This window comes from Onychostoma macrolepis, chromosome 12, assembly GCF_012432095.1.
Source record: "Onychostoma macrolepis isolate SWU-2019 chromosome 12, ASM1243209v1, whole genome shotgun sequence".
NCBI lineage: Eukaryota > Metazoa > Chordata > Actinopteri > Cypriniformes > Cyprinidae > Onychostoma > Onychostoma macrolepis.
The window spans coordinates 23,318,854-23,341,575 of NC_081166.1; the positions used below are offsets into that span (position 1 = coordinate 23,318,854).

Below are 22,722 nucleotides of genomic sequence, written 5' to 3' on the forward strand. Positions count from 1 at the left end.
GCATCATCTTTGGGGTGTTTTCTGCACATGGGACAGGCGACTGCACTGTATTAAGGAGAGGATGACCGGGGCCATGTATTGCGAGATTTTGGGGAACAACCTCCTTCCCTCAGTTAGAGCATTGAAGATGGGTCGAGGCTGGGTCTTCCAACATGACAATGACCGAAGCACACAGCCAGGATAACCAAGGAGTGGCTCTGTAAGAAGTATATCAAGGTTCTGGCGTGGCCTAGCCAGTCTCAGACCTAAACCCAATAGAGAATCTTTGGAGGAGCTCAAAGCCAGAAACCTGACTGATCTAGAGAAGATCTGTGTGGAGGAGTGGGCCAAAATCCCTCCTGCAGTGTGTGCAAACCTGGTGAAAAACTACAGGAAACGTTTGACCTCTGTAATTGCAAACAAAGGCTACTGTACCAAATATTAACATTGATTTTCTCAGGTGTTCAAATACTTATTTGCAGCTGTATCATACAAATAAATAGTTAAAAATCATACATTGTGATTTCTGGATTTTTTTTTAGATTATGTCTCTCACAGTGGACATGCACCTCGATGACAATTTCAAACCCCTCCATGATTTCTAAGTGGGAGAACTTGCAAAATAGCAGGGTGTTCAAATACTTATTTTCCTCACTGTAAATGCTTCATTCATTCAGTTGAACACAAAAGATATTTTGAAGAACACTAGTAACCAAACAATTGCTGGGAGCCATTCACTTCCAATTGGAAAAAAAGAATATGAAAACCAATGGCTACCAGCAACATTCTTCAAAATGGGTGTTCAACAGAATAAAAACAAATGCATACAGGTTTGGAACAAGAGCGTGTACAATGACAATTTTCATTTTTGGGTGATTGTTCCCTTTAAATCAACTGCCATTATGGATAACATCACATTTTCAACAGTACAAATTCTTACGTGGCTCCTTACATCTGTTGCCAGTGCAGATGTCAAATTGAAATTGAAATAAATTCAGTTTCTTGCTTATGAGCATGAACCCACTTTGGTATTAAGAGACGAGTTCAAAGTGGAGATCAGAATCAGAGCATGCAGATTTTGAAAACCAATACTATGGATGCCACAGCACACTTTTCAGTCATTCGTGGAATTCATTCATTTCTAATGTAGTAGTGTAGTGTAGTAATGTACTGTATTCATTTAAAAATTGAAGTAGTTCATAAAACCAGTCAATCAATTCTCACTGAAAATTTATTACAAGCTTTGAACAAGAGAACATATAAAATATTTACAAGACAATACAACAAGTATAAAAAGCAGCAATGAACAATGTAAAGTTATAAAAAACAAATTAAGAAACCTGTTCACACATGTGAGGCTAGTTTTGTCATTGATCGCTTTAAAAACAAAACAAAAAAAACAGCCAACATAAAACAGGCTTCTGCAAGTATAAACTTTTTTTTCTTCTTTTTTTTTTTAATATACATAAGTAAAATGAACAACAACAACAAAAAAATTCTAACAACTGTGCCCTTTGAGTGTAATACATACAGGCTACTTCAGGACATTTAATAGTCATCAGAATCTGAATCAAGAGCATAGGTCACAGGTTTGGTGGTACGTGCAGCTCGGCTCCTGGGAGCTGCAGATGTCACTACCTTCTCTTCCAGCTGAAAGCTGTCGTCTTCCTCCCAGCTCTTTGCTTTCTGGAACAGAATTAAATAAGGATTAAACTCTAAAGCTTTTCAATAAAGCTACTATAGCAATGCCTACTATAAAACTGTATGTGCATTTGTTTTATTGCTTGTAGTTTCTTTGTACTAGGAATGTCATGAAAAAAAAAAAAACCTGATGACAACAGAATACCAATTACACCGTGCATTTCACACACACAAAAAAAGTCAATGATGCTTAGGATCTGTAGCGCTTGCTTCAAGCTTTAATGTTATATTGTTTCCTTTTCTTTCAACCAAACGAATGCTTAAATGATTGATTATTATTCTTACAAAAATAAAATCGTAAAATGACAAACTTGCTTAAGCAAAACTTTTAACCAAAATAAACAGGTGACGTACAGAGCCACACACGCCATGCACAGAGAGAAAAAAAATAAAATATAATATAATATAATCGTGGCCACATATTAAGAATTAATTCCTACGACTTTTGCTCCCTCATTTTATTAAACCAAGACCACTTTGTACTAATTCTTGCTCTCATTTTGAAATAAACTAAAATGAGGGAGTTAATTACTATAATGTGGCCACAATTCAATAAAACTGTCCTTCATTACCAATTTTTTTCTTCTTGTACTGAACAATTATTTGTACAGCAGTTTAATAATGAGTGCTACAAGCAACTGTAATTTGCAAATCCGTTAATCAATATTGAAATGTTTGATAAAGGAGTTAAACATCAGCATATTTGTTTCCACTGTGACGGAGAATAAGATTTGATTAGGGCTAGGTATCGATTCAGATGTCCCAATTCGATTCTCGATTTTTTGATTACATTCAGTGAATATAGTTAATACAAAAGCTATTGATATTTCTAAAAAATGAACAGTAAGCATCAGTTTACAAATGGTGAATTAATAAAAAGAAATTAAGAACCACAGGCCTGTATTTTAAACCTATTCTATAGGGTCCTTTCTTAAACAATAATAGGGCCCTATAAAATGTTCTTAATTTTTCTGGTAATCAGATGAAGGCATAAAACATTTAATTTATCCTAATCAAATGAAAATTAAACCCTTTTATTTTTTGGCAAACAAAGTGCTCCACAACAGAGGTTTACTGTTAAAAATCAAAAGAAAACAAATGGGATTATTCCTTTAAAAATAAAGATGTATTAATATTTATTAGTAGTAGTAGCATTGAGTCTTAAGACTGCTCTTAACGTTAAACTAAACTTTTATTTTGACAGGTTGCCGTGAGGAACTTGCAGCTGCTGTGTATCATGTGATACGACAGTAGTTTTCTCAAATTAAACTGTAAAATGCTAATGAAATGACTCTCAGAGCAGCAGTGTGTTAATATCATCATATAGTGAGACGGCAGAAGATGAAAACACCGCGAGCGCGCTTTAGTATGTGTGGTAAACAAAAGTGCGTCGCGCCATCCACCATTCATACATTGCGGAAATCATGGCGCCTTATGATTTATCAAATGCTTCCACAGATTTACAGTATTACTATAGCATTTCACCTGAGCATTACGAATGACGCATATGGCTTTGTTCTTGGTTCTTGTTAACAGTATCTCCGCCATGATAAGCACTGAATGAATGACAGGCTTTCTGTTGTAACATCGCGCAAGGTAAATAAGGGTGACATCTAGTGGAGAAGACTAATGATAAGAATCACATTAATCAGATCTTGTTTTAAGTGTGCTGAAATACTGGAAAAGATCGATTCGCGGTTTGAGAATCGATATCGAATCGAGGTCATTTAAAAAAAAGATCGAAAAAATCGACCCCGTTAAATCGTGTTTTTTTTTCATTAAAACACTCATTTTGATCAACAGTAAAGTGTCAAATTACCTTTCCAGCAGTGCTTTTGCCCTTGAGGCGAGCCATCAGATTGCCACTGTCAGAGTCTGAGCTGTCTGATTGGTCACTGCTCAGAGCTGGCTTCCTCTTCTTGGCTGGTTTCTTCTCAACTACAACAGGGGCTGCGCCATCTGAGTCAGAAGACTGTTTGACAGCAGCAGGCTTCTTGGTGGCTTTGGTTTTTTTAGGACTTGTCTTCGAGAGCACATCAAGGATTGAGGGCTGTTTTGCATCTACAAAAAAGTCAAAATCATTCATTAATTATTTAAGAAGCTGCTATACTGATAAATAAAACAAAGGTTCTTTACTGGCATTTATAGTTCCATGAAGAACCTTTAACATCCATCAAACCTTTCCATTACACTTTTTTTTTTTTTTTAGGAAATTAGAGATTAAAAAAAATAATAATTAAAAAAAAAAAAAAAGTTCCTCACACCAAGAAAAAACATGGTTCTTCTAAGAATTGTTCATGCAAGGTTCTTTGGGGAACTAAAAATGGTTCTTCTATGGCATCACTGCAGTTATGCTCTTAAAAGTTTCCAAAGGGGCAATGAAATTCCACCATTCTCTAAAAAGGTAACAACATTCAAACACCTGTTGCTTTCTTCTTAGAAGCAGCACTTGTCTTCTTTGCAGCCGGTTTCTTGGTGGCTCCTACAGCTGATTTTTTCACAGGTTTAGGGGCCGGCTCTTGGCTGGTCTCAGCTAGTTTAACAAGCACAGTGAACAAGTAAACCCAGCTGACAAGCAATCATGAAACGGACAAAGCTAAAGAAATTATCTGTGATGGGCAGAGAGTTGTGTGGTACTTACAGCCGGACTTGCTACTGGCTTCGGGTTTCTCTACTTTTGGTTTGCTGGCTTTTGCTGGTGCTTTTTTCCTGAAAGAATCAAAAGAAAACAATATTATAAAAAAATCTAGATAGAATTTAGAACAATTTTGGAATAATACTATAGATAGACCATCAGAATATAAAACAGGTGAAATCTGTGAAGCAAAAAGTTAGAAGTTGTGTCAGTCTTACACAACAGGTGCGGGAGGAGGGGAGTCAATGTCACTATCAGGTGCACCGCTGGGTTCTGGGATGAAGGACTCATCATCCACAATGACAGCACGCTTCTGTTTAGAGCTCTTCGCCCAGTCATCAAATTCATCTTCACTGCTCGACAGACTGTACTTCTTTTCCACTGCAGCTGCAAAGACAAAATTATTCATCTTTTTTGTTTTGTTTTCCAATTTACTTTCAGGGATCCCACACTTTTGTCAAATGGTTTTCCATGATCTGCAGTCTCAACTTGATGCAGTTGCTGATATTTATATGGCCAAAATTTAAGATGAAATTGCAAGAGCTTATAACGTAAATCAGTGAGACCTTTATAACAATACAGCAGACCTCCATAAAATGCATACAAGTTGTCACTATATCAGACGCGATGACGCACTGGAATAAAACGGATTCCTATGGATGCTTCCACATAGACCGCGAACATACACGCACCAAAAATGCAAATGTTTTCCCGAACCAGTCCGAAGAATCTTTTCAGTTTCGCAAAGCGAAAACACAGGCCGTCCAATAAGATTTGAACATTACATCACGTGGCCAGAGCAACTGCTGTTACCCAAAAGGTTGACGTGGTGGCGCTAAAAGCTCAGAAGACTGTATTGAGCACGAATGTAAAAACACCGAAGTAGAGGACTTTCAGAGTTAGAGCGCGTTCACTCTTTAGATCTTCAGTATTAAAAAAAAAGAAAAAAAAAAAAAAAAAAAAGTTAAACATTTTTCTACATATAAAACATGAACGCAAATAGACATATTAGGATATATTTTCTGTATGCGTTTTATTTTTATAACAAAGGATGTTTATGACAAATTTTAAGCAGTGTAGCGTTATTAAACATACAAAGAGTGCCTGTCTGCCTATTATAGAATCAAAGTCAACTATAGATCACAATCTGAAGTTATTACAAGCACTCGATGACGGTTTAAAGTGGGTTTTAAGCAAATACATTAATAACAACAACATACATTTTCAAGTGCAGCTTGATGCTAATTATACCCCTCTATTTATATTTTACAATGTATTCTTGTAAGCATTATAGATAGTTTGTTTCTGGTGTAGATCCAAACTTTCTTAATTTAAATGCTGTATATTGAGCAGCGGATGATGTTAAATCCATATATGAGATGCATATCTGAGGAAAAATGCATTGCTGGTCGGCACCACCTAGCGTGCAGGCGTGAATTAGCAGAAGGCAAACAATCATGTCGAGTTATGTGTGAAAGCACCGTTCATTTGCGATTTGCCTCGCTTTTTCGCCTCACACTCAGTGTGAAAAGGCCTTAAGGAGAGTAAACATGCATGAAGATTTTTCACCTTTGCGCTCTCGCTTTTCTCTTGGAGCCACTTCCTCAGGGATGAGCTCCATGTCAGATTCAGACTCTCCCTCTTCAAAAGACATGGGGTTCTTCTGGACTGGTTTAAAGGAGAGGGTGGTCTGCTTGCCTGACTTTGTGCCTGACACAAAGACAAGATGAAACTGCATGAATGCATCTGATAGGTCCCATCAAAATTGCATGTTACAGAACTACAATGGACTCTGAAACGGTTAATCAGCAGTACGAAATCCTGTAATAGTCACCTCATTAAATAGTTATATTAATAAAAAAAGTTTTACTAATTTCGACTACATGAAAAGCAGCAGTCCATAGACATCCAACTTCCTTTTCATACATGTCTGTCTTACTTTTTTCTTTGGCTGGCTCTTTCTTGACCTTCTTAGTGAGTCTTGCAGTCAGTCCCATCTCAGAGCTATCGGCTGCTGCGTCTGCCTCATCATCAAACTCCATCCTCATCACCACACCAGCCTCTTTCTAAAAATAAACAAGTATTCCCTCAGGATCAGCGAAACTTATAAAATGTCTGGCTATTGAAACTGATTGAATTTACGGCTGTAAAACAAACATAATCTGAATAAACAACTAATGAAAAATCCACTTGAAGTGCAGTACAGTGACTAGAGGTCGACCAATTCATCGGTTTTGCCGATTAATCGGCACCGATAGTTGATTGCCGCAACTATCAGTTATCGGCAAAAATCCATGCCGATAGTTTTCCGGTTTGAAGCCATTGCTGGAGTGGCTGAGAAGGGTCCGCTGGCTGTACGAGAGCGGCCTCTAGAAGCGGAAATCATTGACAGCACATGTTTATTTTGACACTTGACACTGCGCGCTGCACAGAGCGGGAAACTCCAGACGCGCATTTAAATACAGCCGACAGAAAATCCTGCCGTGGAACAGAGCGCCATTCACATAGTTTTCTATTAAATTACATTATATTTGTCCCAAATCGTTGTGAATGTACATAATGACTTCACCCTATGCTATAAATTATGTATTGTGCATTTTTCAGCAAAACGTTTGTCTTTCTGTGGCTCTAATAAAGTCTGTATGCTTCATATAGAGAGCTGTAATAGATCGCGATTTCTCTTTCCGCTTGCTGTTTTTTTTTTAAACACCGAACTTCAAACTCATTTATGCCACATTGTTCATTCTTGAAGCAAACTTATGTCCGTTTGGTGATTAAATAAATAGTTTTAGACCGCCACTTGATTTGAACGCAAAGCATCTGGTGTGTGTGTGCGCGTGTGTGTGTGATGCCTCTGAGTTCTCCTAGACGCAGCGCTGCGCTTTTGCCCGGTGTGACTAACTTTTCTTTTTTCTTTTTTATTAGATAATTATCAAGTGTTAAAAAATAGGAGCATATAAAGTGTGTGAGTACACATACAATATCCATATGTTTGTAATTTTAATGCTATGCCCTTGTGCAGATATTTAAAGATGGCTATCTTTAAGCATGATTGTTGAAATTAAATGGTAATACTTAACAATAAGAGTCCATTCGTAGCATTAATGAAAACTGTAGAAGTACTGTTCCTTGTTAGAGTGTTCATTTCAACATTCACTATTAGCAACTAATAGGCTACATTTTTTAAATTTTAAAGTTTTTATAAAGTTTTTAACATTAGCAAACTATAAAATAACTTTAATGATCAATATAGACGGTTTCAACGGCAACAACATAAACAAACATTACTGCGCATGCACGCTTTTGTGGCCCTAACTTAACTTCCGGTAGACATCCAAATACAATCAGTAACAACAGCTAAGTCCCTCTAGAGTAGATTATGTTTTGATAACAAGCAAAATATGTTTGCTGCGTAAATCAGACGGACTGAGATGCAGCGATAACTACTTGGACGGACTTATCAAAAATGCAAATTCATTCTCTGCCAGCAGGAGGCGCTTTAAAGCGGAAGAACTAGAGGTTTCCCCGGAAACGGCTGTACGTTACACAAAGCAGCGCTGAGCTTACAAACGCTGCTTTATCAGGCATATAACTTGCTAGATGAAATGAAAATGACATCGAACATTTTCTAAAGACAGTTGTCCTTCAGAAATACAGTGATATAAAAACACCTGCGCCTCGTTTTGATTTTTAAACGTGCATTACGTGCTCATGTTTATTCAATGAAGCCATTTGGAAAATCGGTCCGTTTTGATATCGTGGCAGGTCGCTACACATAAATAAATGCATGTGAAACATCCCACAGCACAACAACCTGAGCCCAACTTCATTACTCATCACTTTAACTGCGTTTGTAGCCGGCGTCACTAACAAGACCGACAAACAAACACAGACCGGAAGTTAACTTCGGTCCAGGCGCGTGCGCCCGATGAAACCGTCTAAAGTAAATAATATTAATATTTTTGTTCATTTACAATGTATGGTTCAGTACTGTTACTGTTTTTTTATTTTGTTTTTTTAATAGTAAAGCACTAGCTTTCTTTCAGTATCCATTTTGAAAACTATCGGTTCATTAATCGGTATCGGCCAGTGTGGTCCAACCTAGCTATCGGTATCGGTAAAATCCACTATCGGTCGACCTCGAACAGTGACCATTCAGAGATTTGCATACGTGCCATTTATGCATGCAAATCTCATTCTGAACACATACCTTCACAGCTTTGCCTCGTTTGGCTCCCTCCTTCTTAACAGCCTGGACCTTCATGGTGCTGGTGATGCGGGGGATGACGCGGCGGCCCTGTGGGGTGGGCATGGTCTCGTTCTTTACCTTCACCACCTTTGATTTGCCCACTTTACCTTTCACCACAGGCACTGAATTCTGTGATTCCATCTCCTTCTGTTCCACACGCTATATGCAAACACACAGATAACGATTGATGACTTGACAAATCACTAATCACACTGAAATGTTAATTTTGAAATCAGGCACGATCTTCATTATAATGGCTGAAACGTATTTCTTCATAAAGCAATAGCAATTTGATGTTTGGTATATAAACTTCCACTAAATGCAAAAAAGCAAAAAAACAAACAAACGGTCCACATCTTGTTTACCTCCAGCTCCTCAGTAAAGGCTGCCAGATCCTCTTTCCACAGGTCAGCAGGTGCTTTCATCTTGAGCGCGTTCAACTCAGTCATCTGCAGAACAAAAGCATAAGAAACTTCGTAAACTCCACTGCTATACTAAATCACCAGCTGTGCTTCCCATCCATCACAGACTTATAGTCACCTTAGCATCTCTCTGTCTACACAGCTCATCTTTCTTTTCTTTGGTCAGGTACCACATGGGCATGTTGAGCAGGTAGTTATAATCAGGGCCAGATGTGTCCTCTTTTTCCTTCTCCTCCTCATCCTCCCCAGCATCCTCATCTGCATCCTGCCAAACACACAATGAAAATGATACTGATGTAGGTAACCGGTCAAAAGGAAGAAAACAAAAGCATTTAATTCAATAAAAGAGGTTGTTGTAGGGCATACCTTCTCCTGAGAATCTTTCCAGGCCTTAACAGGGTCCGAGTCATAGCCCATCTGCTGAAGCATGCGGATCAGCTCCTTCTTAGGTTTATTTTCTAAAAATAATAAAGATAAGAAGCTTGATATCAAAGACTTAAGACAGTTAACTTGGAATCTGTATTTACTTTAACACTTAAGGATACACAATATATAGTCCCATACAACTTTTCCCATCAATTACCTAGACCGTGCAGGCCAGCCAGTTTCAGAATGAACCGAAAATACATTTAAACCTGTCATAATGCATGTTTCTTGAAAAATGCTTGGAAAGAGTTGGGCAGGTCATTCTACCAGCAGGGAATAGTTAAGGTAAGAGTCTGTGACTGTGATTTTGTGCCTCTTTTGGCACTGTAATGAGCTTCTGGAGGGCACATAAGTCTGAAGTCTGAAGTAAGTGTAAATGTAATGTGATGTGGACCGAGACATTACCACAGCTTAATCCCAGTCTAAAACTCTGTGGGAAACATGGATATTAATTCTGAGGTAATACTGCACATTTATAAAAGACATACTCATTTTACCATTTTTTACATTTAGATCTCAAAACGAATATCCACTTTCTCCATGTGCATTCCAAGGTTGTCATTGTTATCATTTTATCTGTATTGGCCAAATAACACCCATAAAATATGATCGTCATTAAATAATTTAGTAGCTCGATCCATTTTCTTGTACACTTTTAGAAAGCAAAATGTGTTGATGGTAGATAAATAGGTTGAAAGTGCACTTGTAATGTGTTTAGGTTAGTGTATGGCACAAGGCAAAAACAGACTTCATGCCAAAACATTATCAACTGCCACATCCATGATACTGGTACTACACAGTACCAGGCTTGTGTAGTGTGAAAACAAAGCGTGTCTCACCAATGACCAGTGTGCCCTGGATCTTCTCCAGAATGAATCGGGCCTGGTTGGAAAGTCTGGCACTTTCAGCTCCCAGCATACCTAGCAGCCAGTCTTTCCTGAGGACATAGTACTTCATTCTGAGCTCAAAGAAATCCTTCAAGATGTCCTGAACAGACTCGTACTTCTTCAGACTGCCCACATGATCAAACAACACCTGCATGAGAATGAGAAAGAACACAACAGAAGACAAAATGATTTCAGGATTAGGCAAAAATTTTTTTTTTTTTTTTTTTTTTTTAAGAACGCATATTGTGATATAAAGTATGTGGTGTGTGCTGTTCACCATGGAGTGACAGGTGAGCAGATTCTGTAGTTTGAAGACTTTGTGTAGTCCAGCTGCCTCAGCCTCTCTCAGGCGCTCCTCTGTCATCTTAATAACGAAACGCACTGTGGTGTCTGTATGATACTCCTTATAGTCTGTGATCAAAGGAGGAACCTTCTCTGTGCCGTTGAGCATCGCCTCCAACACATTCTCCTTATAGGTCTGAGAGATGTCATGTTATTCATCATTCATTCCAAAGAAAATGTTAATTTTAACTGACCGGCATAATTTTCTGCTCAATATTCTGTATCACCCAGCTTTACTCCAAATTTAAAAGGTTAAACACTGCTAATTTTATATACAGCATGAAACATGAATTTGCAGTGAAGGAAACATTGGTATAACCATTTTAAACCCCAGCAGATATTAATTAGTCTTAAAAGATTTAGTTGCACTAATTTTACCAGTTTATCATGTCAACTGAATATTTCCAACCACTACTTGCCACATACCAAATGGGCATGGGTCCGACAAGGAATCATGAATAAACTTCCTAAAGAAAGTAAAAACAGACTTCACGCACCTGTGTCCACGTTTTGATTGGCAGTTCAGTGATCTCAATGGTTGTAGAGTCAATGATGGCCACCTCTCCATTATTCACATACTGATTCTTTGCCAATTCATCAATGGTGCCTTTGAACCCCTTATAGCTTGGCAGCTAGACATAAATGGGCGAAATGAGTACATCAACCAGTTCTGGTTTAGAACAATATGCATTATGAAAAGGAACTATGCATTTATGGTAATTAAATTTAAAACATGAATTTATTTTTACCATAGGAAGTGGATCTTCTCCATTGAGCATGCGGAGAATATTGTTGATGATCTCTCTCACGTCGTAGTTGGGGATGCGGCTAGCCCATCCTGTGCCGATGCCCTCACCTCCATTAGCCAGCATCAGAGGGATGATGGGCATGTACCACTCGGGCTCCACTCGCAAATTATCATCATAGTTATACTTCAACAGGTTATCGTCCACAGCAGGGAACAGCAGACGAGCAAGTGGACTGAGAATAAAAAAAAAAAAAAAAAATTTTTTTTTTTACTTTACTAGACATTATGGAAGTCTGTTTCCGCCACTGAATTAAAAAAAAAAAAAAAAAAAAAAAAAAAAAGGTAATTACGACTTTTCCCTCTCTCAATTGCATGATATAAACTCGCAATCGTAAGTTATAAAGTCATAATTGTGAGATAAAATCTCAATTGAGAGAAAAAAAAGTCAGAATTGTGAGAAAGTCGCAATAACCTTTTTTTTTTTTTTTTAAGGCATATTGTGATATAAAGTATGTGGTGTGTGCTGTTCACCATGGAGTGACAGGTGAGCAGATTCTGTAGTTTGAAGACTTTGTGTAGTCCAGCTGCCTCAGCCTCTCTCAGGCGCTCCTCTGTCATCTTAATAACGAAACGCACTGTGGTGTCTGTATGATACTCCTTATAGTCTGTGATCAAAGGAGGAACCTTCTCTGTGCCGTTGAGCATCGCCTCCAACACATTCTCCTTATAGGTCTGAGAGATGTCATGTTATTCATCATTCATTCCAAAGAAAATGTTAATTTTAACTGACCGGCATAATTTTCTGCTCAATATTCTGTATCACCCAGCTTTACTCCAAATTTAAAAGGTTAAACACTGCTAATTTTATATACAGCATGAAACATGAATTTGCAGTGAAGGAAACATTGGTATAACCATTTTAAACCCCAGCAGATATTAATTAGTCTTAAAAGATTTAGTTGCACTAATTTTACCAGTTTATCATGTCAACTGAATATTTCCAACCACTACTTGCCACATACCAAATGGGCATGGGTCCGACAAGGAATCATGAATAAACTTCCTAAAGAAAGTAAAAACAGACTTCACGCACCTGTGTCCACGTTTTGATTGGCAGTTCAGTGATCTCAATGGTTGTAGAGTCAATGATGGCCACCTCTCCATTATTCACATACTGATTCTTTGCCAATTCATCAATGGTGCCTTTGAACCCCTTATAGCTTGGCAGCTAGACATAAATGGGCGAAATGAGTACATCAACCAGTTCTGGTTTAGAACAATATGCATTATGAAAAGGAACTATGCATTTATGGTAATTAAATTTAAAACATGAATTTATTTTTACCATAGGAAGTGGATCTTCTCCATTGAGCATGCGGAGAATATTGTTGATGATCTCTCTCACGTCGTAGTTGGGGATGCGGCTAGCCCATCCTGTGCCGATGCCCTCACCTCCATTAGCCAGCATCAGAGGGATGATGGGCATGTACCACTCGGGCTCCACTCGCAAATTATCATCATAGTTATACTTCAACAGGTTATCGTCCACAGCAGGGAACAGCAGGCGAGCAAGTGGACTGAGAATAAAAAAAAAAAATTTTTTTACTTTACTAGACATTATGGAAGTCTGTTTCCGCCACTGAATTAAAAAAAAAAAAAAAGGTAATTACGACTTTTCCCTCTCTCAATTGCATGATATAAACTCGCAATTGTAAGTTATAAAGTCATAATTGTGAGATAAAATCTCAATTGAGAGAAAAAAAAAGTCAGAATTGTGAGAAAGTCGCAATAACCTTTTTTTTTTTTTTTTTAGTGGCTTCCATACGATATTATCGTAGTCACAATATGAAAATGCCGTTTCTGTCAAAATAAAAGCGCAGTATGAATTGCTGACAGCTAGCGGTTTAAATGCAGTGAGTCCAAATTCAAAATCTCTCTTTCAAGTGTAGAAATTAAGAAAAAATAATAGTAATTTCCCTACTGTAGTGTAAAGAAAATAATATACCTATGAAATATTTATTTATTTTACATGGCTATTACCATCATTGTTGTTGTTATTATTATTATAATATTCTAATTTGTTTGGCTTCCTAAAACACCAGTGTGAATGTAATTTAGACTGAGACATTGTATATAACAAAATAAAATAAAAAGAGGCTTGAGTCCTCTTTAAAGTTCAGGTACAAGTCAATTCACTGACTTTTCTGACTTAAGTTTCTTAGTTAAGAAAATGGGTTGCAGTTCTTAATTTTGAACTCTCAAAGTGCATTAGATAGAATAATTTAACTTTAAATATTGTAATTTTTTCCACCAATTCTTTGTTTGTCTTTAATTTTTTTAATAAATCGCAATATTATCATATCGTGAGATTTTGATATCGTTACATCCCTACTAGTTATGAATTTTTTTATTTGTTAGCCATAACCATTAGCCATGTGCATCTGTATACCTGAGCATAGTAAAGATATATCTGGGGCTGGCAGAGTCTTTGCCTCCATGCAGACGTGTGCCAAACTGACCCAGAGGCTGAAGCAGGTTCAAATTATTACTGCCCACAAAGTTCTGAGCAAGACCCACAATGGTCATCATCAGAGAGACCTGAGGAATAGAAAAACATTTAAATAGTTGTATCATGTGAAAGCTACAAGGTTCACTGGTTTTATATTATAGTCATGACAGTAGTTTGATAGAGACATGTTAGCAATTTTACTTTTGAATGTGTATTTTCATATTTATAATGGGACAATGTCTTGCTAAAAACAAAAACAACGTGACAAGATTTTCCATATACAGACTGGACTGAACAATGAATGAGGTGAGTAGAACAAAAGTCCTCACCTCTCCATGGTGGTATGCTGACATCTCAGCCACTGATCCAGCCAACTGAGCCACTTTCACTTCTCTCTTATCATTTCTCTTAAAACAGCAGAAAAGCACCTTCCTTTGGCCTGGTTTTAGACCTGAAACATAAATAACATTACAACATATTTCTCCGCATCTTTGTTCAGTAGTTCGTTGCTTGTATTCTGGGATTGCCTTGACCATGAGTGACACATGCAATGCTATCATAGATTTTAGTCAATCTTATAAAAAGCAGCATAATGGCATTATTTTACCCACTACCCTTTGTTAGCCTTTACGACAATACAAAATTCAACAATGAAAATTGTAATGCTGGGGAAATTCAGGTGTCTCACCATCCACCAAGCAGGGGATTGATCTCTCGTTGTCAGAGTTGGAGAACAGCACAAGCTCTTTATTGATAAAGTCATGGTAGGTGAGGGATGTGGTTTCCTGTCCGTACAGGTACTCCTGCACAAAGCACAAACAAGAACATGCTTTCTAGTGGCACAAAGTCAACTCTTCCCAAAAAACAAACAAACAAAAACTCCACATTAATTTGTGTTATGGCACCTCAGGCAGGTTGTGTTCTCTGCGCTGACGTCTGTTGATCATGAAGCTGGTCAGCCATTCCTTCCTCTCATCTACCATCTTCTTACTAAAGGCCTGCAGATAGACAAAGAAAAGCCATAAATATCTTTAGGAAACTTAATTTTGTATTCAAAGTTGCTCGATTGTGTCCACTGCAAATTCAAACTGAGACATGGTTACCAGGGCGATAGCTTCATCATCAGCCGGCCCAGAGTACTTAAAAGGGATTCGATGTCTCGCCATATCCGAAAAATACTCTTTGGCCTCTTTAGATGTGCTGGTACCCAAACCTGGAGAGAGGCAGATAGAAAACTACATGAGATATTTGCAAATGACCATGTATACATGCACATTTTAGAACCACTTTCAAATGTTAGTGGAAACACCCAGTGTGTACAAGTGACCCAATCTGTGCCCCCTTCACTTTCTACATCACTTACACACATAAAGACAGAGTAAAAACACTGCTTACATTTGCCAGTGGACTACCACAGGTGTTTGAGACAAACCTTTGTAGTATTTGATCTTCCAGGATTTGAGGTTACTTTGTTTCTCCTTCCACTCATTGAATTCTGGGATACTGTAGAAAGCAAGCTCCTGCTTCTTATTGGATGCCTAGAGAGCAACAACACTGGCAGAGTCAATGAAACGTTTCCACAACCAGCATTTTTGCATACTGTTGACAACAAGGGCAGCTGGAATCTACCTTGATGATAGGCGTGATAAACTCTTCTAGGAAGTTGTGGTGCAGCAGTGATGGCCAGTTATGATGGATGAAGTTAATGAGAAGACCTTTAATGTGAGATCCGTCTTGATCCTGCAGAAATCACCCATCATTATACATGCAACAAACTACACCCAATATTCTGTAAGAGGCACACTGTGTACAGTCTGACCTGATCTGTCATGATCATGAGCTTGCCGTAGCGCAGGCTCTTGAGTGACTCAGGGTCACTGTAGTTCTTCTTGTACTGCAGACCCAGGATCTTTATGACATTGTTGATCTCAGCATTCTCCATGATCTGCAAAAATAAAAATTGTTTTGTGGGGTCTGTAATTGACAACCCCATGAAGCGTACAATAAAATGCTTTTGAGTTTACTGACCTGTTTGTGTGACGCCTCTCGAACGTTGAGCATTTTACCACGCAGAGGGAAGACACCATAGCGGTCACGTCCCACCACACCCAGACCCGACACGGCCAGAGTTTTGGCCGAGTCTCCTTCTGTCAGGATCAGAGTGCAGCTAGTGGAGTTCTTCCCACCTGAAATAAACCAGCAATCCTGAAACGAACATCCAGGCTGAAAGTGTTTTAATATTTTAACAGCACAACAAACCTTGTTACCTGCATCGTTGGCATCATCCAGCTTGGGTACTCCTTTAATCTTAGTGTGTTTGACAGCAGAGCATTTCTTATTTAGCTGAGCCTGGGCTTTAAACTTCACCCAGTTCATAATGCTCTCCACAATTCCACAGTTATTAGCCTACAAGCAAGACAGTGGGGTGAATTAGCTCAGGAGTTTATGCAGCTGTAAAGCATCTGAAATCACAAACTACCTGCTAGTGACATAATATCAACATTTCAGTAAACGGTACCAATAGGAGTAAAATTTAACAGTCCTTGATACCAACTTCAATGCATACCAATCACCAATTTGGAATTATTTAACTAACTAAATCAAGGCAGCAGCAATTCATATAATATTAGAGAGAGGAGCATTTAATCCAGATTACAAACACCTCAGCTATCCCATGATTTTATACAGCATGGTTCAGGCAATTTGAGATGGATTTAAAGGCCTAAGTGGTATACTTCATTTTTGTACGCTTGCGTATACATGCAGTCGAACGTGCAGCCTTTCAAAGTATACTCCATTTGAAGTTGTGTGCGAACGCGGGCGGTCGACATGCGCTCTACAAAGCTTCATCCATGTTCAGTGTCTGCTCTATTTTTCCCCATTAAGTCATGGCTGATAACTTTTTTTTTAACTTTTAAACCAAAGCCGAGCTGTCTCATACCCTCTCGCTCACAAGCGCTTGTCAATATGAGCGTCTGTTGCAGTCTCCGTTATTTTGTGGTCACTGTCCGTCTCTTTAGTTTTGTTTTCTATTGCAAAACAACGGCACAGGACAGTGTTGCCACTATGTGGAAAAACTGATTACTGCAAAATACTTAGGTATGTGCGACCGGAGCATACAAAGTACGCATGGTTACAAAAATCAGGTGGTGCGCATATAGTATGCACGTACTGTTCCGATGATGCGATTCGCATCATGCGCACTGTACGCTGTCTCTCACGTACGCGTAAAAAGTGAAGTATACTTTGGGCTTAAGAGTCACATTTCTCACCTGTTTAACAAACTTGTCACTCAGAGAGCAGGTGGAACCGAAATTCTTCTGCTGTAATGTCATGTTTTCTTTGGTCTGAGAGTCAAAACTGGGGTTCTCAATCAGACAGTTCACAAACAACCACATGTGGTTCTTCACCTGCACACAGAGTCCAACCAGCGCTTTACATCCGATCACAAAATTAGAGTGCCATAATCTTTGAGATTTATAAGTTTTGATAATCATCAGGATGTACCTGGAAAGGTTTGACAGCTACTCCAGCCTTGTTCTTCTTTTTCACCACTTCAATCAGTTTGGACACAATCTGGTCTCCAACATAGTCGGTGTGTCTTCCACCCTGAAACACAAGATCATATTTAAAGCACTTTCTACTGCCATCTTAAAGTATCCGAGAAAGATATGTCCATCCATGTTTACAGGTCAACAACATTTAATGGAGTTTCAGATAGTCACCCAATTAAGGCCCCCCACAGAAACAATACTACAGCATCCACACCAACGTATGTTAATTTTCTTGTTATGCAAATATTCAGTTGTGTCAGATAGATTTAGAGTGGATGTCAGTGTCTTTGTTTATCAGTTGGCGGAAAAAAACAAGTATCTTTTCCCTGTCCCATTATCATTAACTCTTAGCTATGGTCGGCTACGTTTTTTTTTTTCTCTTCAGTCACAGCGTGAATAAAACTTGAGTTTTTGGCAACATGCACACTGCTGCTGATGATACGTAAACTTATGCCTTGGTGACGCTCAAAGAGTTTTTGCTTGGTAGAAACTGACATTTTTCCGCTGCTTAAGCAAGCTTGCTTGATGCATGAGAACAAACAGTTCTCTCACATCAAGCTATGATAAGCTCTAAGTATACTCACTGAGCAACATTTATATGTGAATAAGTCTAAATCAAATCAGTTTTTCATATAAAGCAGTCAGGTCCCTTTGGAAGACCACTCAATTCATATGGATTACTACTAGAACCTATTTTTGAACTTTAAGCATCCAAATTTTGTGTGAATGGATTTTTAAAAGGAGGGAGTAAAGGAGGCTTTTCCATTTTTGGGTGAATTAACACTTTAATACCTGTTGTAAGCAGGCCTTTTGGAAAGGTTTGGTTAATGCAGAAATATTATGCTGAAAACCTGAAGATGTTTACCTTAGTCGTGGCGATGCCGTTAACAAAGCTGACTTGCTGGAACCCTTTATCACTAAGGGTAAGACACACCTCCCAGCGCTCATTCGCAATCTCATGGACTATTGTCAGGGGAGAACCGGTCTCATCAACCTTATCCTTTAGATACAGGTCCACATAGCTCCGGAAACCATTAATCTGAAAAGATAAAGGAAATTAAACTTAGGTGGAAGATACAGTGATGTAAACAAACAGAAAAATTTCATGGGGTCAAGAGCAAAAACCAATCATATACTCACTGGAAGCTTCTTGCCATTGAGAAAGACACGGACACCCTTTGTGGACCCAGCGATGTCATATGCTCGTCGAGTCAGCAGTGCGACAGTGTCTTTATCTAAAGCCTGCATCTTAAACTTTGCCAGGTCCGGCTGAAACATGATGCAGGTGTAGTCGTCGCCATCAAAGGGTTTGATCTTACACTCTTCTGCTCGGCTCATGTTATCAAACCATGTCTTTGGGGAGAAGATTAAAGAAGTTTTAATATATTGGTCCAAGATAAGGCACATCAGTTCTGATCAATGTTGCCACTATTAAATCACATTGATTGAACAATAGCTGAAGCATCAAAATCTGACTGGATTGCTCACAGAATTCTAAACTACTGGACTGTTCAAGTGACAAACAATACTGCTTTTTCCAACCACCAGAGGGCATCATCGACTGACAGCCAATACTTCAACGTAAAATAACCTGGTGTGCAACTGCAGAGGATTTCAGTTGCAAAGATTTAGTTTTTAGGATATACGTAGGGGTGTGCGATATGATGATTTCGGATCGTGGACGATAAAAATGTCTCCATGATTTGCTTCTGAAGAAATATCGTAGTATCGTACTACAGCGCACATTCTATCAGATGCAGTTCTGGCGCCTCCATCTCAAGATAATGTACAGCGCCACATACATTCACTTCAGTGTTAACTCAGCGGTAGAGTTACTCTCAGGGACACTGCACTTATTCGCAGTCACAAATGTACATTACTTGCATCTGCTTTAGAGCCTTGCCAGTTAATCGTTTCATTCACGTGCTGTTCTGACGTGCACTTTTTCTGAGCAGCGCCTACACCTGAAGCTTGCACACTAAAACCCTGTCAAACAGCACCTGATTACTGAACCAAGTTATCCTTTGCGCAAATACTGTCAAAACACACAAGGTTTACATACTCTGTTATGTCTAAAATTAAAGTAAACAGTTGAGAGAAAAACAATTATAACAAATATTTAAATCAATACTACTAGTCAACATTTGAAGTGGATCAAAAAAGTTCAAAGTTATCCCAAGACAAGAATGCATTTTGGTTTTAGGACAACTGATGAAAGGTTTTGATGATCCACTTCAAATGCTGACTATTGTATATTAGTTTTATATTTAAAAACATTTGTATAATACTTTTGTTCAACATGCATGGCGTGATCAGGTATCAAGCTTACCTGTTTGAAACAGTGTCTTGACTCTCGGCATGCAGTCTCCACCGTAAACTTGGAGCTGAAGATGTTACACAGCTTTGCACCGTATCCATTACGGCCACCTGTTGACAACACACACGATTAAACATTCCAATCAAGTTAAGTCCATTCATATGAATCCATGCACTTCCAGCTCAACCTCACCCGTGACCTTCTTCTCATCATCATCGTAGTTACTGGATGTCAGGAGTTGGCCAAAGATCAGAGCAGGAACATACACCTTTTCCACCTTGTGCTCAACCACAGGAATACCCTTTCCGTTGTTCCACACACTGATGGTGTTATTCTCCCTGCACACACAAACATGCATCACTTAGATGCCTTCCTGATCTACAACAGTGAACAATCAGAGCATGGGAAGTACTTACGAGTCAATGTTGACCTTGATGCAGTTCATAGCTTTGTCCCTCTGTTTGTTATCAGCAGCATTCACTATGAATCAAAGAATGAGTATTATACTCAAAGGAGCAATGAAGCATAAGCAATAAAGATGCAAAAAATGCATATTAAAAATACTGTTGCCTGTTCATTATGTTTGAACTTGTTTTTATATTTAATGAAAAGAAAAAATGCTCTTGAGTAGTTCAAGTCAAGTGAAGAAAAAAGAGAGCAGGCCTATTTTATCAACAAAAATTATATTTAAAAAGCTGACTTTTCAAGGTAATTATTATATATAGTTTTTTACTTCTGATTAATCATTGTTCATGTTTAGACCATTAGTAAAAGTCTATTAGTAAAAACTGGGGTCACATTTTATATTAGGTGGCCTTAACTACTATGTACTTACATCAAAAAATAAGTAAAATGTACTTATTGTGTTCATACTGTATTGCAAAACACTTTTGCTGCTATTGAGGTGTGATAAGGGTAAGGTTAGGGACAGGTTTGGTGGTATGGATAAGTTTAAGGGTGGGTCAAGGTGTAAGGGTATGTCAACAATGTAATTACAGAAATTAATTACAGATGTAATTACATATAGATGCATTGTACCAAATGATTAATTCAAATGTCAGTACATAGTACTTAAGGCCACCTAATATAAAGTGGGACCAAAACTGGTAACAGCAAACTGCTTGACATTCACCACAAAAAAAAACCTCACCCAGAATCTCGTCAAAGATCTTGTAGAGTCCTGGCACATATGTGATGTCTCTGCAGTTCATTCCCTCATTCTCATCAAACACCCACATTTGCTAAACAGGAAAGGGAAAGCGAAGGAACGCTGGGTCATACTACAGTTGTGATGGCACTGCTATCTGAGAACAAGACTCAAACTTTTAATTCAGTTTTTTTTTTTTTTAGTATAGTTCAGCAAGAATTCTTGCCTTAAAACGAGTGACCACTTTAGAATAACCAATGATTCTACTGCTTTATTAATAAAATATGTCATGGGCAGTATACATTATTCATAAACAGTGGGTGCCAGTGGCCCTGATAAATAGCAGATGTGGAAGATCTCTACCTGGGTAACAGGCTCCACAGAGCCTATGTAGGTGTCAGGCCGGAGCAGAATATGCTCCAGCTGGGTCTTCTTCTGATAGATCCTTTCCACAGACAGACGCTTCTCATCTTTCTTGGTCTTACTAAGAGCCTTATTCTCAAACACACTCTAAAAAAAACAAAAACAAATACACAAAAACCATGTTACAGCAAATACAATGCAAGATAAGATTGCTAAAGCACTTTTTTTGGAAATCGAGACATGGATGATGAGGTTTCATGACTAAAACCAGTCCAATGATTTTCTCCTTTATATTATGTTGCGTGTAGTATACACTTTTTTTGTTGTTGTTGTTTTTTTGGGGGGTTTTTTTACACACGTTTGATAAAGTTTAACGTTAAAGATTTATTTTTTCTTCAGTGTGCGATTTGTTAAATTGGTTTTAAATCAAATCACGGTCAATTTGACCCCCCTTCATAAAATGAGCCAGAGATTTTGAAAATACAAGGCTTAAGAGGTGTTATTATGGTGAAGGCCAGTCTTAATCTATAAAGCATTTTGGACAAAATTTGCATGGCGCCATCGATATTGTGGACAATTTACTAAAACAGATAACCGGCACCTAAAATGTTACCGGTCAACTTACAGAAGTTACACTTGCTAATCTCAATGCTAACAGACATGGCAGACTAACAGCCACAGTTTGCAAATCTTGTAAATCCAAGTGAAAAAAAAAAGCGTCACTTTCTCTTTCTGCTTTTGGTAACGCATGTGACCAACACCACGTTACCTGTACGTTATATTCTAACAACAGTATGGAACTGTAGCGGAAATGATGGCTACCATGGTAACTTTCTCGCAAGGGTGAGGAATCGTTACTAAGATTCAATATACAATGTAATGCAAAACGTGGTCTACACTAAAAAAAAAAAAAAAAAAACTGTATCCCACAGAAATATATATTCTTTCAACTAATGCTTTTCATACATAATACATGAACACGGATTATACATCATTAAGTCCCGTTCTTTCGACAATGATGTATAAATTAACTTACCTTCAGAGGTCCTTCTGTTCCAGCCATTTTTACTGTTTAAGATACCTCTTTCACGAAGCGAAGCAAATTAAACTATAAGACAAATTGATCTGCCTTCAACTGTAACAAATCACTAGCTCTCCTAATTTACAGAAAATGATTCAGACTATCTGAATTAAACTTATGAACGCACGAACTAATTCACTGACACACGCGCGACTACAAACCAGAGCAACAGTAACCGATTTTCAAATTTCAAATCACACATATGTCCTCCCGCCAAGGACGCTGGCCAATCACTGTCAGGAGTGGGTTGGGTTTTTAGTGTTCTTAACCAATGGCGTTACATATTTTGAGCAGCGACCCGCCTACTTTCATAGGTCCAATAACATAGGCGATAACACTCGTTAAACCAATGAGATTTTTGT

General features: G+C 38.2%; 1 protein-coding gene across 2 annotated transcripts; it reads right to left on the bottom strand.

Moving 5' to 3' along the window:
- Window positions 1-1,192: 1,192 nt before the first annotated feature.
- On the bottom strand, window positions 1,193-22,543 carry top2a (DNA topoisomerase II alpha). Of its 2 annotated transcripts, none has more exons than XM_058793682.1 (35): window positions 22,316-22,543; window positions 21,280-21,426; window positions 20,920-21,010; window positions 20,186-20,249; window positions 19,962-20,107; window positions 19,782-19,879; window positions 18,593-18,805; window positions 18,318-18,491; window positions 17,406-17,507; window positions 17,171-17,308; window positions 16,166-16,304; window positions 15,927-16,084; window positions 15,718-15,843; window positions 15,528-15,638; window positions 15,331-15,436; window positions 15,002-15,111; window positions 14,804-14,896; window positions 14,587-14,701; window positions 14,228-14,349; window positions 13,839-13,987; window positions 11,391-11,622; window positions 11,139-11,273; window positions 10,577-10,777; window positions 10,252-10,447; window positions 9,353-9,444; window positions 9,105-9,251; window positions 8,930-9,013; window positions 8,526-8,723; window positions 6,255-6,381; window positions 5,885-6,025; window positions 4,534-4,702; window positions 4,322-4,389; window positions 4,103-4,213; window positions 3,500-3,741; window positions 1,193-1,665 (listed from the first exon to the last, which is right to left on the bottom strand). In XM_058793682.1, the coding sequence occupies exons 1-35, from the start codon at window positions 22,340-22,342 to the stop codon at window positions 1,528-1,530; spliced, it is 4,710 nt and encodes a 1,569-aa protein (XP_058649665.1). In that variant the 5' UTR covers window positions 22,343-22,543; the 3' UTR covers window positions 1,193-1,527. The 2 variants fall into 2 exon arrangements, with proteins under 2 accessions (XP_058649665.1, XP_058649666.1); XM_058793683.1 differs by lacking the exons at window positions 10,577-10,777; window positions 11,139-11,273; window positions 11,391-11,622 and adding exons at window positions 11,921-12,121; window positions 12,483-12,617; window positions 12,735-12,966.
- Window positions 22,544-22,722: the final 179 nt, after the last annotated feature.

What these genes read in the sequence shown, in the direction of transcription:
- top2a (XM_058793682.1), bottom strand. Translation starts at nt 22,342, where the DNA reads ATGGCTGGAACAGAAGGACCTCTGAAG. An exon ending in ACGGCATCGCCACGACTAAG is followed by an intron (nt 17,508 to 18,317) that starts GTAAACATCTTC and finishes CTTGTGTTTCAG; the next exon opens with GGTGGAAGACACACCGACTA. An exon ending in GTAGACAGAGAGATGCTAAG is followed by an intron (nt 9,014 to 9,104) that starts GTGACTATAAGT and finishes TTTGTTCTGCAG; the next exon opens with ATGACTGAGTTGAACGCGCT.